The following is a 13,673-nucleotide window of genomic DNA, read 5'->3' as shown; positions in this document are numbered from 1 at the left end:
TTAGTTACTCTAAAGCAGAACTCCTGAGAAAGAGGATCACTTGGGAATGAGAGTATACACCATAAGCCCCTAAGCTATCATTCACTGCTCTTGGCCTTGGAAGAAAAGATTCTGGTTTAAATTCCTGGTTGAAGAGGCAACATAATATAGCACAATGGTTCCCAAACTTTCCTCCATATTGGAATTACCTGGGGACTTTAAGAAGTACTGATGCCTGGGTTCCTCTTCCCCTGCCCGACTTTCTACTTTTCTTGCTATGGGGTATCACCTGGGATTTTTTTTTTAAGTTCCTGAGGTGATTCTAATGTGCAGCAAACTCAGAAAGCACTGGTGTAGAGGTGAAAGTGTGTTGAGTGGACTCTGGTTCAAATTCGGACTCCAGATTTTACCAGTTGGATAATCTTGTGCAAAATATGTTATTTCTCTGAGCCTTGGTTTCCTTAGCTGTAAAGTAGGAATGGGAACATCTTGATTGCAGAGTCGTTGGCAGCACAATGGCAATATATGTAGAACACTTAGCACAGCACCTAGCATGCAGTAGACACTCAATACATGGTGTTACTTATTTTTGTTATTTTAATTTTCTATTTTTCCATTTATACATAGATATTCTACAAACAATTTCTTAAAGAGGAATAATTAGAAAGCAACTTATGTGTGCGGCTGGGGTGTGTATAATGCAGTTACAAGTTGGGATCCTCTTTGTTCTGAAGTTGAAGTCTCTTGCTAGGAAGTGTCCAGGTACAGAAAGACAGTAGCAGTGAGGACCCAGGTCACCACACGTTCTTGGTATTATCTCTCAAATCTCAACAGAGAATGACAGATGTCATATTGTCCTTGCACTTTCTTTTACTTCATTGATTGAATGTATTAAATTAGGTCATCACATTTATAAAGATGAAATCAATCATATTTGAGATAACTACAACTATTGGCTTCCTACCCTGGATCCATTTCTCCTTTTCCTTCCTAATTCTTACTTTATTCATGTTTCCATCCCTTTCCCACTCAGCCAAATGCCACAGGTAGAGCTGACACCTTCCCAAGATCCAGGTGATCTCTGAGGCCTACGGGCAATCCCATTCCTGTTTGCAGTGCTTAGCTCAGGGTACTGTATGTGAGCCACTTCTGGCCATGGGATGTGAAGGCATGCTTGCTGGGGGCTTTTGGGAAGTTCCTTTTCTCTTAAGAGAAAAATCGTAAGAAAAGGAGTTCTCTTTTTTCTCTCTAGATGTTATCCCTGGAATCACTCTAGCCATCTTACTACAGCCTGATGTTGAATCGGGCATTGAGAATTGAAGTGCAGATGAGAAAAATCTAGGTCCTCGATACTAACATTCAACTCCTGAGTCAAAAAATTCTGAAGCCTCCTTTATGTCTGGATGACAAATTTGTGAGCCAACACACTTTTTTACTGATTAAAGTAGTGGAAGTTCATTTCTATTATCTGCAGCTAAAAGCTTCCTGGTATAAGTGCTTTGCGTTATCCTCTCAATTATTCTACATTTCACCATCACTTTCAAAGCAGTAATATTATACATTTCTAATTTGCATAACTTGCTACAGTTTTCAATTTTTTTTTTTTACCATAGTTAACACAAAGTCCTTGAAGTGAATATCATCTTTATCATGATTCTATTTTAGTAATAAGAAACTGAGGCTCAGAAAGTTTAGGTAACACAGTAGGAAATGATGAAACTGAAACAAGAAATCATGTCTATTTGATTCTGTTTTTTTCCTGTGAAGACAGTCATTAATGCTCTTCACTAAATGTTTTCATTTCTTCTGACAATGCCAAGATTGCACTTCCCCATCCTTTTTAAGTCACTTGCGGCCACGATAATTTCCTTGGCCCAATGCAATGTGAACAGAGAAGATATATTTTACTTCTGGGCCAAAGCTTCAAGAACCAGTGCAAGTTTTGTTGACTTCTCTTTCTCTCTAATGCAGATAATGGAAGTCCCATGAGCCTGGGTCCCACAAAGAGACATGGAGTGTAGCATCCAGCAATGTCTTGATAAATTTGTAGTGGGAATTAACAATACACATTTGTTATTATAAACTACTAAGATTTGGTTATAAACCACTAAGCTTAACCTAACCATTGCTAACTGATAAATTCATAAAGTGGCTATACCACTTTGTGTTTTTAAGTGGTAATAATTTAACTCAGTTCTCTAATAGATACCTCAATTCTAAATATTTTTTTTCTGAGAAATCTATGTAAATTTTACCCAGAAATAGTAAAGTTTAAAAAATGTTATTTCGATAGTTTTTGTGGAACAGGTGGTTTCTGGTTACATGGGGAAGTTCTTCAGTGGTGAGTTCTGAGATTTTGGTGCACTCATCACCCAAGCAGTGCACACTGTACCCAATGTGTAGTCTTTTATCCCTCACCCCTCGAGTTCCCAGAGTCCACTATATCATTCTTATGCCTTTGCATCCTCACAGCTTAGCTCCCACTTATGAGTGAGAACATACAATATTTGCTTTTCCATTCTTGAGTTACTTCACTTAGAATAATGGTCTCCAACTCCACCCAGGTTGCTGCCAACACCAGTACTTTGTTCCTTTCTACGGCTGAGTAGTATTCCATAGTGTATATATATCACATTTTCTTTATCCACTCATTGGCTGATGGGCAGAAATAAATTAATTAGCTAAAAATACATTTACATAGTCATCATCAAACCAGGTGTTCATTTAGGTTAATAAAACTGTAGTTCCTGACAGCTTTCTTTGAGACAGACTTACATCAGTTTTTCTCAACAGTTGAATCCTAGGCATTCTGTATGTATTTACAAATGTTGCCTCAGTATGAAGAAGTTGTTAGGATGAAGTGCTAGTGCTTTATCTGAAAAGTATCTCCCTCCTCCCAGCAAGCCACTCTGTTGGGACTATATCCAGCGCAGAGGTCCAGAACAGAAGCAGCATGCAGGTGAACAGATGTTTAAGGTATTAGACAGAGGGAAATCGTCACCAGGTACCCAATATAGACAGAATCAGAGAACATGACGTCACTTCCTTGAACATCATTTTTCTCATCTGTAAAATGCAAATGATGTATCTATTTAGAGTAGTTAGATTAATTGAAATAATGCATATATGGTTTGTAGCATAATGCCTGGCATTTATTTAATAGTTGATATATTTTAATTTTATACATCCTCATTTTGTCAACTTGCTATTGTAGAAGTGTTTACTATTCATTATCCAATGGAAAAAAATCACATATACCCAGAAAAAGATGTGAATATATTGATTGCTTTCTTTTCTCAGACACGATAAAAGCATACATTTTGAATTTATGAAGACTGAAAATCTTTGCTCTGAGTTTGTCCTTTGCAACTTTCTTAAGACTGTAACTGGTAGATTTGGCAATAAAACTTCTGTATCATTTAGGCTGCTTCATGGTGCAAGTAAAAGAAAACTAGACTTAAATAAGAAAAGGATTTTTTTTTTTTTTTGGTTAACAGGTCTCAAGTGGGGCTGGCTTCGAGGAGGTCTTGACCCCAGGGGTTCCTTGTGTCACTGTAACCACCCAACGAGTTCATCTTGCCCGCTGCCCAGACACAGTGGATTCATCAAGACAGAGGAACTGCAATGAAGAGTTTAATTCACACAGAGCTGGCTAAACAGGAGACCAGAGTTTTATTATTACTTAAAGCAGTCTCCTGAAAATTCAGAGACTGGGATTTTTAAAGGATAATTTGGGGAGTAGAAGACCAGGGAGTGGGGAGAATTGATTGCTCTGGTGTGACATGAAATCACAGGGAACTGAAACTGTCCTCTTGCACTGAGTCAGTTCTTGGGTGGGGGCCAAAGGACTAGATGAGCCAGTTTATCCATCTCAGTGGTGCTAGCTGATCTATGAGTGTGGGTCTGAAAAACGTCTCAAGCACCAATCTTGGGTTTTACAATAGTGATGTTATCCTTAGGAGCAATTGGGGAGGTTTAGAATCTTGTGGCCTCTAGTTGCATGACTCCCAAACCATAATTTCTAATCTTGTGGCTAATTTGTTAGTCCTACAAAGGCAGTCTGGTCTCCAGGCTAGAAGGGGGTTTGTTTTCAGAATGGGCTGTTATCATCTTTGTTTCAAACTTATACTATAAACTAAGTTCCTCCCAAAGTTAGTTCAGTTCTGCCTATACCCAGGAATGAACAAGGACAGCTTGGAGTTTAGAAGCAAGATGGAGTTGGTGAGGTCAGATCTCTTTCACTGTCATAATTTTCTGTTGTAATTTTTGCAAAGGTGGTTTCATCACTAGGACGCTCTGTATTCACTACAAGTCTGTGTTGTCCATGTCAAGCATTATTCATTCAAAAAGAAAGAGAGGAAGGAAAAAAAAAAGACTTCCGTTTTTCCTTAGAATCAGAAAATTAGTCTTGAATGAGAGCAGTGGAATCTCTCAGTTGGAAATGAGGTCAAACTGACTTCCTTAGAGTTTTAGTAACTCAAAATACTCAAAATAGAACTGAAACATAAACTTAGATTTTACTTCACTGCTCAAGGGAGGAAGATAAATGTTAACTAAATCCCCAAGGTAAGAAAGGTAGCAAGATAAACCACCCAAAGATCACAGAATGCCCAATCCATATACAGAATTGTGCTACTGTCATTGTTAAGAAATTTATCACCTTGTTATACAAGACCAACAGTGCTGAAATAGCTATTAAAAGAGTAGGAAGTACTAAATTTTCAAATAAATTTTAAATTTCAAGTGAACTCTTTGAAGGCTGAACCCAGTTTTATCTTTTATATAACAGGGACCCAATAAATGTTGGTTAATGGAATAAAAACAACATCCACAGCAGGTCACCTGTTGTAAGGAAATTGTTTTCCACATTTTTCTCTAGAATTTTAAAATAACTATTACTATTAAAATGAGTCCACATGATAGATGGAAAAGGTTGACTCTGGAGTTTAAGGTTGAGTTCCACTTTTACTAGCTGTGTGATCTTGGAACAGTTTATTAGAGTCTTCTAAATTACTGTTCCTTACTGTGGATAAGAGAATTCATGTGGATTACAATCAGAATTAAAACAGATAATGTCTACGAAAAGTTCTCTATGAACTATTTAAAAAGGTAACTAATTATCACTTGAATGTATTCTGATTTAAACTGAACTGTGTTGGAACTGGCCTTGAGTGATGATTCGGTCTAGAAAGCCTATCCTCAGAACATTACCAAAAAAAAAAAAAAAAAAAAAAAAAAAAAAAAAAAAAATCCAATTACTTACAATGATTTTTTTCAGATGGAATCTCGCTCTGTCGCCCAGGCTGGAGTGCAGTGGCGCAATCTCGGCTCACTGCACCTTGCGGCACTGGGTTCAAGCTATTCTCCCGCCTCAGCCTCCAAGTAGCTGGAATTACAGGCTCGCACCACCACGCCCCGTTAATTTTTAAATTTTTAGTAGAGAGGGGGTTTCACCATGTTGGCCAGGCTGGTCTCAAAATCCTAGCCTCAAGCAATCCACCGTCTCCACCTCCCAAACTGTTGGGATTATGGGCGTGAGCCACCCGGCCCGGCCAATGATCTTCCTAAATAGAAATCTGATCACATAACTTTCCATTACAGAGTCTAACCCTACCCTATCCCTAACCCTGCGCCTACAACATAGTCAAAACTCTTTAGCAAGGCAGATGACCTCAAGCAGGATTTCACCGCGTCTTTGTCACAGCACTTAACAAGCTGTGATGTATTTATTCGTCTACACAGGTCTTCCCTACTAGATTCTGAGTTTCAGAAGAAAGGCCTCCAACTCGAGGTTCATGAATGGACCTGCACAAGGGGCAGGCTGGCTGTTCACCACCACGTCCTGATGTCCTGCCTTTTTTTTCCTAACAAGCCCGTGTGCTGGGCCGTTAACGTTCATAAAAAGTCCTTGTCGAACGTTTTAAACAGCCAAGGTGTTTCAGCTTTAATAAAAGCTGAAAGTTTGGCAATACCAAACTGGTCACCAAGCCACATTCCGCTTCTTGGTCTCCTTTTTGGTATCAGAGTTCGGCTGGTGGCTTCCTGTGGCCTCTGAAACAAGGACCTTATTTTGGGGAGCCATTCGAGAGATTTTTCTAATCGTTTAAAGTAGCATTCTCGCCTTGCACAGCTGAAAGTCATTTCTCGAAATTGGAGCGCCAGAAGCGACAGGAGCCACTCCAGGTCCCGGGGAAGCCGGCAGACACGCAGCGGGCTGCGTTTGACAGCGTAGGCCTCTCGGGTCCCGCGCCGTTCTGGGCCTTCTCCGTGTTTCCGGCGCCGCCCTCGGGGTCCCTTATTGAGGGCGAGAGCCGGGTGGAGGGACAGGGCAGGAAGCAGGCGGGATCGGCCTGGGAAGAACCCGTTCTGGGACCCTCTAGAAATCCCAGACGCTCCTCCCGGGTCGACATCGCCGGCCTTCGAGCCCGACGCGCTCAACGTATTTAGATTGACTCCTTCGGCTCTCCGTTTGCCTTGTCTAAGGGAGGGGTGGGACTTCCTGTTTTATCTCCGAGCGGCTTCCGGCAAGAGCTGATGGGTTAAAAACAAGACAACACATGAGCCTGCCGGCCACTCGGATAAAAAACAAGGAACTCGACCTGGATCTTACTAAACCAGTTCCAAGATTCTGTTTTTCGGCTGTGGCATCCGGCGCTGCATCCACGACGGAGTCGCCCTGGATGTCACCGGAAGTCCTTCAACGGAGAAACAGGATGTCCCGCCTCTTCCTCCCAAAGGGAAGACGGTGAGCCGGAGGAGTCAGTCAGAGGGGCGAGCAGGAGCGATTCTGTCGCCAAACAGGTAAGTTATTCTCTGGCCGGGGCGGGGGGTTTGGAGGCGGGGACCGTCCAGCGTCAGCGCGGGGCCTGGGGGCGGTGGCTTGAGGGCTTGAAGCCGGGCGGCTGGGCGCCCAGAGTCCCGTCTGGGCCCTTCGCTCTTTCTCCTCCCCCCTCCCCCCGCCTCCGCCCCTCCCTGTCGCCTTCCTTCCCGACACCCGCCCAGACTCACGCCCGGACACACACCCTCACTTGCTCGCACACGCTGCCTCGCCGCCCTCCTCCCCCCGGCCCCCGCCGCCGCCCTGCCCTCTCACCCGCTCGCACCGCAGGCCGGTCCCGCGGGCAGCCTCGCGTCGCGCCCTCGCGCGAGCGGAGCTCTCGTGGACACCTCGGGGCTGCGGATCCAGCGTGGCCTCGGTTTCCCCTGCTCGGTCCGCCTGTCCGCGCAGAAACAGCCCCCCGCCCCCTCGGGATGCACCCCTGCACCGAAATCGGGCCGTTCTCGCTTGCCCAGGTTGCTCTCAAGTGGAAAATAGATGCTCCCTTAGCTGCACAGCTGCAAGGTTTAGCGTGTGGTTTCCAGCAGGGGCTCCCTGGACCGCCCGCCCACTCATGTGTCACCCCCAGGTGCCCTGGCTGCGCCGCTGCTACTCGCGCCTTCTTCCGTTAAGCGACGCTGGTGTGGGCGGGCGGAGGGCACACGAGTGCGTTGGCCGAGAGCACCGCCGTGGCAGCGCAGGGTCCTAGCCACTCCCGACTTCAGTCCGCTTTGCGCCACTGCGGGGAGACCCCCGGCTGCCTGACACCGCTGCGGGCAGCGGTGGGTTTCTCAGTAGATGCTCACCTCTTCCCAGCCAGCCAGTTAGCACGCCTTGGGTGCGTGGCCTCCTTCTGGAGTTTAAGCTGGTGGAGACGGGGTGCAGTGGCCGCTGACCTCTGTCGGTTGAGCTGGGTTTTCAGTAGCCCTTTTATTTCATTGGGGAATTTTGGAATAGGACATCCCACATCCGTGGACACATATGTAGAATACTTTTATAGGTAATTACAGTCTTAATAGTGATTTGAGTTACAGCTTTGCGGTCTGTGCCTGGGGACATCCTAGTCGTAGTACGTATCTGTTTTGTGGTGAGGTGCTAGTCCATTTAGAACACTGTAGACAAGGGCCCTAACATATACTCATCAGAACCCTGTTAAGAAGAGCTCATATGTCATTTGGCATACTCAGTGTACTTCATTTAGTACAGCAGTCTTGTGTAGTAGGAATTATTCCCTTTTTACAAACAGACTCACTTTGCTGTATACAAAATTACTGCTACTGGCACAAGGTAAAGCTCTTTTCTTGCACGACATGTAAGGCAGGTGTGATAATTGCTCATAACACAGTTGCCACTGGTGTGTGTGTGTTTTTTTTAAACTTTATTTTGGAATAAATTAAGATTTACAGAAGAGTTGCAAACAATAGGACAGTTCCATTGGTACCTTTTAAGCAGAGCAGAGTGGCTCCATTTCAAAAACACTGGTTCTTGCTTTATGCCAAACACCCTTCTAGGTGTTGGAAATAATAATATACTTCCCTAGAGGATTTTGAGGTCTGGTCGAAGAGACGTAAATAAATATAATACCCTTTTCTACGTACTAAAATAGAGAGATGGGAGCACAGTGGAAGTTATGGCTGATTGATGGTGGGGAGTGGTGAAAGCTTCTTGTAGGATATATTATTTGAGTTAGGTCTCAAGGACTAGTGGGTATTCACCTGGTTGAAGGGAAGTTTTCCCCAATATTCATTCCAATTAGGTTTGTTTTATTAGAGTAGAACTGGCTAACCTTAATAAAATAGACTCTCCTAGTTTGATTTCTTCTCTTTCTCATCTCCTTTAAGAAGGTGGTTTGTATCCCAGATAGAAGAATCCTACTTTCTAAATCCATGAATAGGCGAATAAATTAAGCTGTGTATTTCTAATTGGTGGTTGTGACTCTCGACTGTTGTTGAGATTGGTTTTTCAGGAATGCACTGTGGTCCTCCACTAAGCGTTTTCCTTGCTTTCCAACTCTGATGACTGGTGAAATTAAGTAATTCGTTCAGGAAACATTGCATGCTTGCTTTGTGCCAGTCATTGCACTAGAGTAAAATGAACAAGATGGTGGAGAATATAAGCCAGCAAATGTGCCTTGGCAGTGCAGTCTAATGTCATGCACACAGAGTGTCACAATGCCAGTCATGATTCTTGGTTGTCAACCGTGGCAATGGACTTGGCTGACTTAAGCAGAAAAGGGATTTATTGGAAGGCTATAGATGGCTTTCAGAATTGATGGGAAGGCCTGGGAACTGGATTCAAAAAACAGGCAGCAACCAAAAGAGGCTGGCTGGATGGGGCCACAGCCAAGGCAATATCACATAAATAGCCTGCTTAGAAGTTTGCTACTGGTGACATTGCCACTGGAGAAACTGCCATGTCTGTTGCTGGACTTTTGACTCTCTTCTACCACTGAAAAATCTCTTATTGCTCCTGCATCTTTGTGACTTTTTTTTGCCAAGCCACTGCAGTTGCCAGGGAGCAGGGAGATGGAGAGAGATGTTCTTTATCTCTCGCAAAGACCCACACGTTAAAGGAGTCTTACTAAATAGAAGGCAGCTTGGGCTGTGGGTAGCCCTGAAAGCAAAAGTGTCCAGCATAACCACTGAACCTGGCAAGCCTAAAGAGGTTAGGGAGGAATACCAGGAGGGAATGACGATCAGAGAATGAACAGGAACTCATTGGGCAAAGAGAGAGAGAGTGGCTAGGGAATCAAGTTTCAGGTAGAAGACTTCCAAGTGTCAAAAGGTAATGTGGAACATTTCAAGAATTAAAAGTTTGGCTGGATCACGGAGTATGAGAGGAGGTGTGGAAAATAAGGCTGGAGAGGCCCTCCTGAAGAAATACAGGCAGCATAGTGACATGTACACACTTTTGCTTGTTTTAAGCCCTTCGGTTGCAGCTATGGAGACCAGTTGGCATGGCGTAAGGCTAGGGGACGGGGATCTTTCAGAGGCTGTTGCATTGGTACTAGATTAGACATCACAGAAATCTGAATTAGGGTAGTGGCCCAGAGGTAGGGGAAGTGAGTGGATTGTACATGCTCAGTTAGTGGAGTGGGTTCAGGGATGGAGTAGGTGAGATGGACGAGTCAAGGTGGACACTGACGTGTCTGCTTTGGGTGACTGGGTGGAACCTGTTGTTCCCTGTGTGGCGATGGAAGGTGAGCAGGTGCCCCAGTAAGATACTTCAGTGTGGGCTCATTTCTGTGGACACGTTGAGTGGGCAGTTGTATGGATGAGTCTGCAATCCCAGAGGACCACCAGCATCTCACTGCAGCCTTGGTTCCTTCAGTTAGTTGTGTGTGTGTGTGTGTGTGTCCTTCACTAGATTATAGCAAGACTGGCTTTCATGTGTATGCACCCCAAGTCTCTTGGCATGGTGTCTCACACATAGAAGGGGGTGTTAGGCCATTCTTGCATTGCCTAAAATGAAGAGATAGCCAAGGGTGGGTAATATACAAAGAAAAGAGGTTTAATTGGCTCTCGGTTCTGTGGGCTCTACAGAAAGTGTGGCACTGGCATCTACTGGGCTTCTGGTGAAGCCTCAGGAAACTCTCCACCATGGCAGAAGGCAAAGGGGGAGCCAGCATATCCCATGGCAAGAGCAGGAGCGAGAGAGTGGGGAGGTGCCACACACTTCTAAACAGCCAGGTCTCACGAGAACTCACTCACCGTCTCAGGAGAGCACCAAGCCATTTGTGAGGGCCACTGCCACCATAGTTCAGTCACCGCCCACCAGGCCCTACGTCCAACACTGAGGACATGAGATTTGGAGGGGATGCATATCCAGACTGTATCAAGGGGAATCAGTAAATATTGTGGAATTTAATGGAGTGAGTACGAGTCGTTTGGAGCAGAAAGGAAGTACAAAACATGCGTCTATACAATATATGCATACATATGTGTTTATATAGCTACCTACGTATGTATCTTAACTTGCTTGTGTCACTAGTAGGGGATCCACATCTGTATATATCTATATTTTGTAGTGGAAAGACTTTTTTTTCTTATCAGTATTGTGACTAGAACGTCTCCTTATGGTAATTATATGGGTAGATCATAATTGTAGTAACTCCCTGCTTATTTTATTATCTTGCAATTCCAGCTACCTGGAATGAAACCCAGAAATAGCCTTGCAAGAAGCTGATGACAGTGTAGGAGTGTAAAGGAATTACAGCCTCCCTCAATAAAGTACAATCTAGAACTTCTAGAATTGGGCACTGAAAGAACCTTTTGCGGAAGAAGGTGGAGAGAGATGATGGTCTCCAACGCTGTCTTCTTTAAGTGTCATTTTTCCTTTGGAGGATTATCACTTTTATTCATACAGTAGTTTCCAGATATAATAATCCTGGTTTAACAGTTTGTTTCTCTTGAGTATAACTGAGAAAACTGGACATTTTAAGTGTTAAGTACTTAGGGACAGTAAAAGGCAAATAAACATAGAAGTCAATGGCGGTAGCAATAATAATGTTATCGAGCTCTTTGTATAAACACTGTGCCAGGTGCCTCTGTACATAATCTCATTTAATCCCCCCAGATCTTTGGAGGTATATACTACATTTTACTGATTTATGGGACACTCAGATTTAGGATAAATAGCTTGTGCAAGGGGACACAGCTATTAAATGGTAGAGCCAGGATTTGGACCAAGATGGTCTGACTTCAGAACCCCTATTTTTAGTCACTAAGTTATATTATCTTCTACAATATTTTAGCATTGATTCATTCAACATTTTTTTTTTTTTTTTTAGCTCCTCTTATGTCCAGTGTAGTCTGTGAGTTATTAGAGATCTCGGAAAGGGTAGGATAAACACAGTGCCCTGGTCCTGCTGGGAAACGCACATCCTGCGCCGTGTGGTACAGCCCAGGGTGCGGTAGGCTGAGTGTGTGAGGGTAGTTGGGGGCAGGGAAGAAGCCGCAGGGGGACTCCTGCACTGACCCTTGAGCCTGCCCTGGTGTGTGGGGACAGGTCATTCAGGAGAGCGGTGAGGCTCCCAGGCAGCCCCGCAAAGCATCGGGCAGTGTAGCATTTGGAAGCAGCGGCCACACTGTGACGGGTCTTGAAGGCCAAGGTAATACTTGAAGAGTTTATTGTAAGGCCATTGGGGAGCCAGTGATAGGTTCATGCATTTGTTCATGTCTTAGCGTTTATTTAAAGAAAGTTTTGAGTCCTGCAGCACTCACTGTGCTCCACAGATGTTACGAGAGTTGCTTATAAGGAGTCTTGCTTTAATTTGGAAGAAGGTTTAGGGAGACTTCTCAGAGGAAAGGAAGTCCCCCCTGCCCTTCAGTTATTTACTTAGTTGTTTACAATTGAACATCCAGTGCATGCACACCCTCAACAATTGCAGGTAGTACAGTGTTGCCTCAGACTCCAGGGCTGCTCTCCAGAGACAATCACTATTAACAGTTTCTTGAGTCTTGAGTTTCCTTCTAGAAGTGCCCATTCTTTTTTTTTTGAGATGGAGTCTCACTCTGTTGCCCAGGCTGGAGTGCAGTGGCATCTCGGCTCACTGCATGCTCCGCCTCGCAGGTTCACGCTATTCTCCTGCCTCAGCCTCCCGAGTAGCTGGGACTACAGGCGCCCACCACCACGCTCAGCTAATTTTTTTGCATTTTTAGTGGAGACGGAGTTTCACCATGTTAGCCAAGATGGTCTGGATGTCCTGACCTCATGATCCGCCCGCCTCGGCCTCCCAAAGTACTGGGATTACAGGCGTGAGCCACCGCACCAGGCCAAAGTGCCCATTCTTTTAATGTGAGCAAAGCAAATGACAACAGTATCTTCTCTATGAAGCAATTCTGACAGTAAAGCCCAACCACGTAAGGCAGGCCAGGTAATCGGTACCTGTACTGAGGAAGTAGCTTAGGCTTGGGTTTCCTGGAACCTCAGTCTGTTGGTGAGACACCATTGATGCCTGTGAAACAGTAGATCCATTCCATATCTTTCTTTATTCTTAAGTGTTGGGTTTTTTTTGGTAGTAGTTGGTTTTTGTTTTAACATTCAAGCACTGAAGAGAAGAAGTGCTCCCTGATTTGAGGCACTTTTCCAGAGGTAACCATTGTTAAGTAATTTCAGACTTAACAGGATGTCTTGGTGAGCTTCCAGTGTTATCTCATCTATGTAATATTTTCTATTATGGATATATTAGCTTATTTAAATGTTATTAGTGGACATTAAGGATTTCTGGCCTGTGTGATTTGATGGGTTGTAAAGCTATTTACTGCCATAAAGAACAAAGGAAAAGGGGTAAGTTTGTGGGGGAAGTTGAGTGCGTGTGACATCCAGATGGACTTAGGGGTCTGGTACCTACAGAGCTGTTAGCTAGAGATAAACATTTAGGCGTCATGGATAGTGGATGGGAATGAAAACCATGGAAGTTCACTTGGTCACTAAGGAAGGGGGATGAAGAGATAAGAGAGGCCACCTCCTCACAAAGTACAAGGTTTGATTCCATTGTAGCTCCTTTGCTTCCTGGGATTTGGGGAATTCCATTACGTTCTTTAGACAGGTCCTTGCCTAGTTTTTCTCCTTGTTAGCTCTTGGTTTGCATCCCTGTGGCAAGTTCCCTTCTCCCTATCCCAGAAGCTTCCTCATGTGCATTTGGATCCTTTGCTCGTCTGCTGTGGCCACCAGGGGTCTTAGGTTTAACTCACACTTCCAAGACCTCCCCAGGCCACACTCGCACAGTCTGGAGAAGGGGAGGAACAAGAGCCACAGCTGGCCAGCCGAAAGTGACACATCTCCTTTCGGGGGTGGTCCTTGCAACTGTCTGCACAGCTGTCCTGACACTGTGTTTCCAGGTGGCTGCTCCAGTGCAGGGACATGAGAGCCACGT

At 44.4% G+C, this 13,673-nt stretch overlaps 2 protein-coding genes across 4 annotated transcripts in view; one reads left to right on the top strand and one right to left on the bottom strand.

Moving 5' to 3' along the window:
- Positions 1-556: 556 nt before the first annotated feature.
- On the bottom strand, positions 557-8,108 carry LOC102126216 (uncharacterized). The gene is made up of 5 exons (XM_074022512.1): positions 8,049-8,108; positions 7,008-7,276; positions 6,579-6,674; positions 5,243-6,478; positions 557-3,045 (listed from the first exon to the last, which is right to left on the bottom strand). Exons 1-4 carry the CDS (start codon positions 8,106-8,108, stop codon positions 5,875-5,877), a joined length of 1,029 nt encoding a protein of 342 aa, XP_073878613.1. The 3' UTR covers positions 557-3,045; positions 5,243-5,874.
- ZNF407 (zinc finger protein 407) overlaps positions 6,713-13,673 on the top strand; it is a 458,743-nt gene continuing 451,782 nt past the window's right edge. For all 3 annotated transcript variants that reach the window (XR_012427389.1, XM_005586435.5, XM_065533616.2), the window contains exon 1: positions 6,713-6,780. The gene's annotated coding sequence lies outside the window, so the exon portion shown is untranslated. The remainder of the gene's footprint in view (positions 6,781-13,673) is intronic.

The sequence above is a fragment of the Macaca fascicularis genome, chromosome 18, assembly GCF_037993035.2.
Source record: "Macaca fascicularis isolate 582-1 chromosome 18, T2T-MFA8v1.1".
NCBI lineage: Eukaryota > Metazoa > Chordata > Mammalia > Primates > Cercopithecidae > Macaca > Macaca fascicularis.
Note: the sequence above shows the minus strand (reverse complement) of the source record. Positions and strands in the feature narration are given on the sequence as shown.

Excerpts from the sequence above, each read along its gene's own strand:
- LOC102126216 (XM_074022512.1), bottom strand. The coding sequence starts at position 8,108 with ATGTCGTGCAAGAAAAGAGCTTTACCTTGTGCCAGTAGCAGTAATTTT. Across the intron at positions 6,675-7,007 it reads GAGGCAGCGTGTGCGAGCAA|GACTTCCGGTGACATCCAGG; the intron begins GTGAGGGTGTGT and ends TCTCCGTTGAAG. Across the intron at positions 6,479-6,578 it reads ACTGGTTTAGTAAGATCCAG|GAAGTCCCACCCCTCCCTTA; the intron begins GTCGAGTTCCTT and ends GAGATAAAACAG.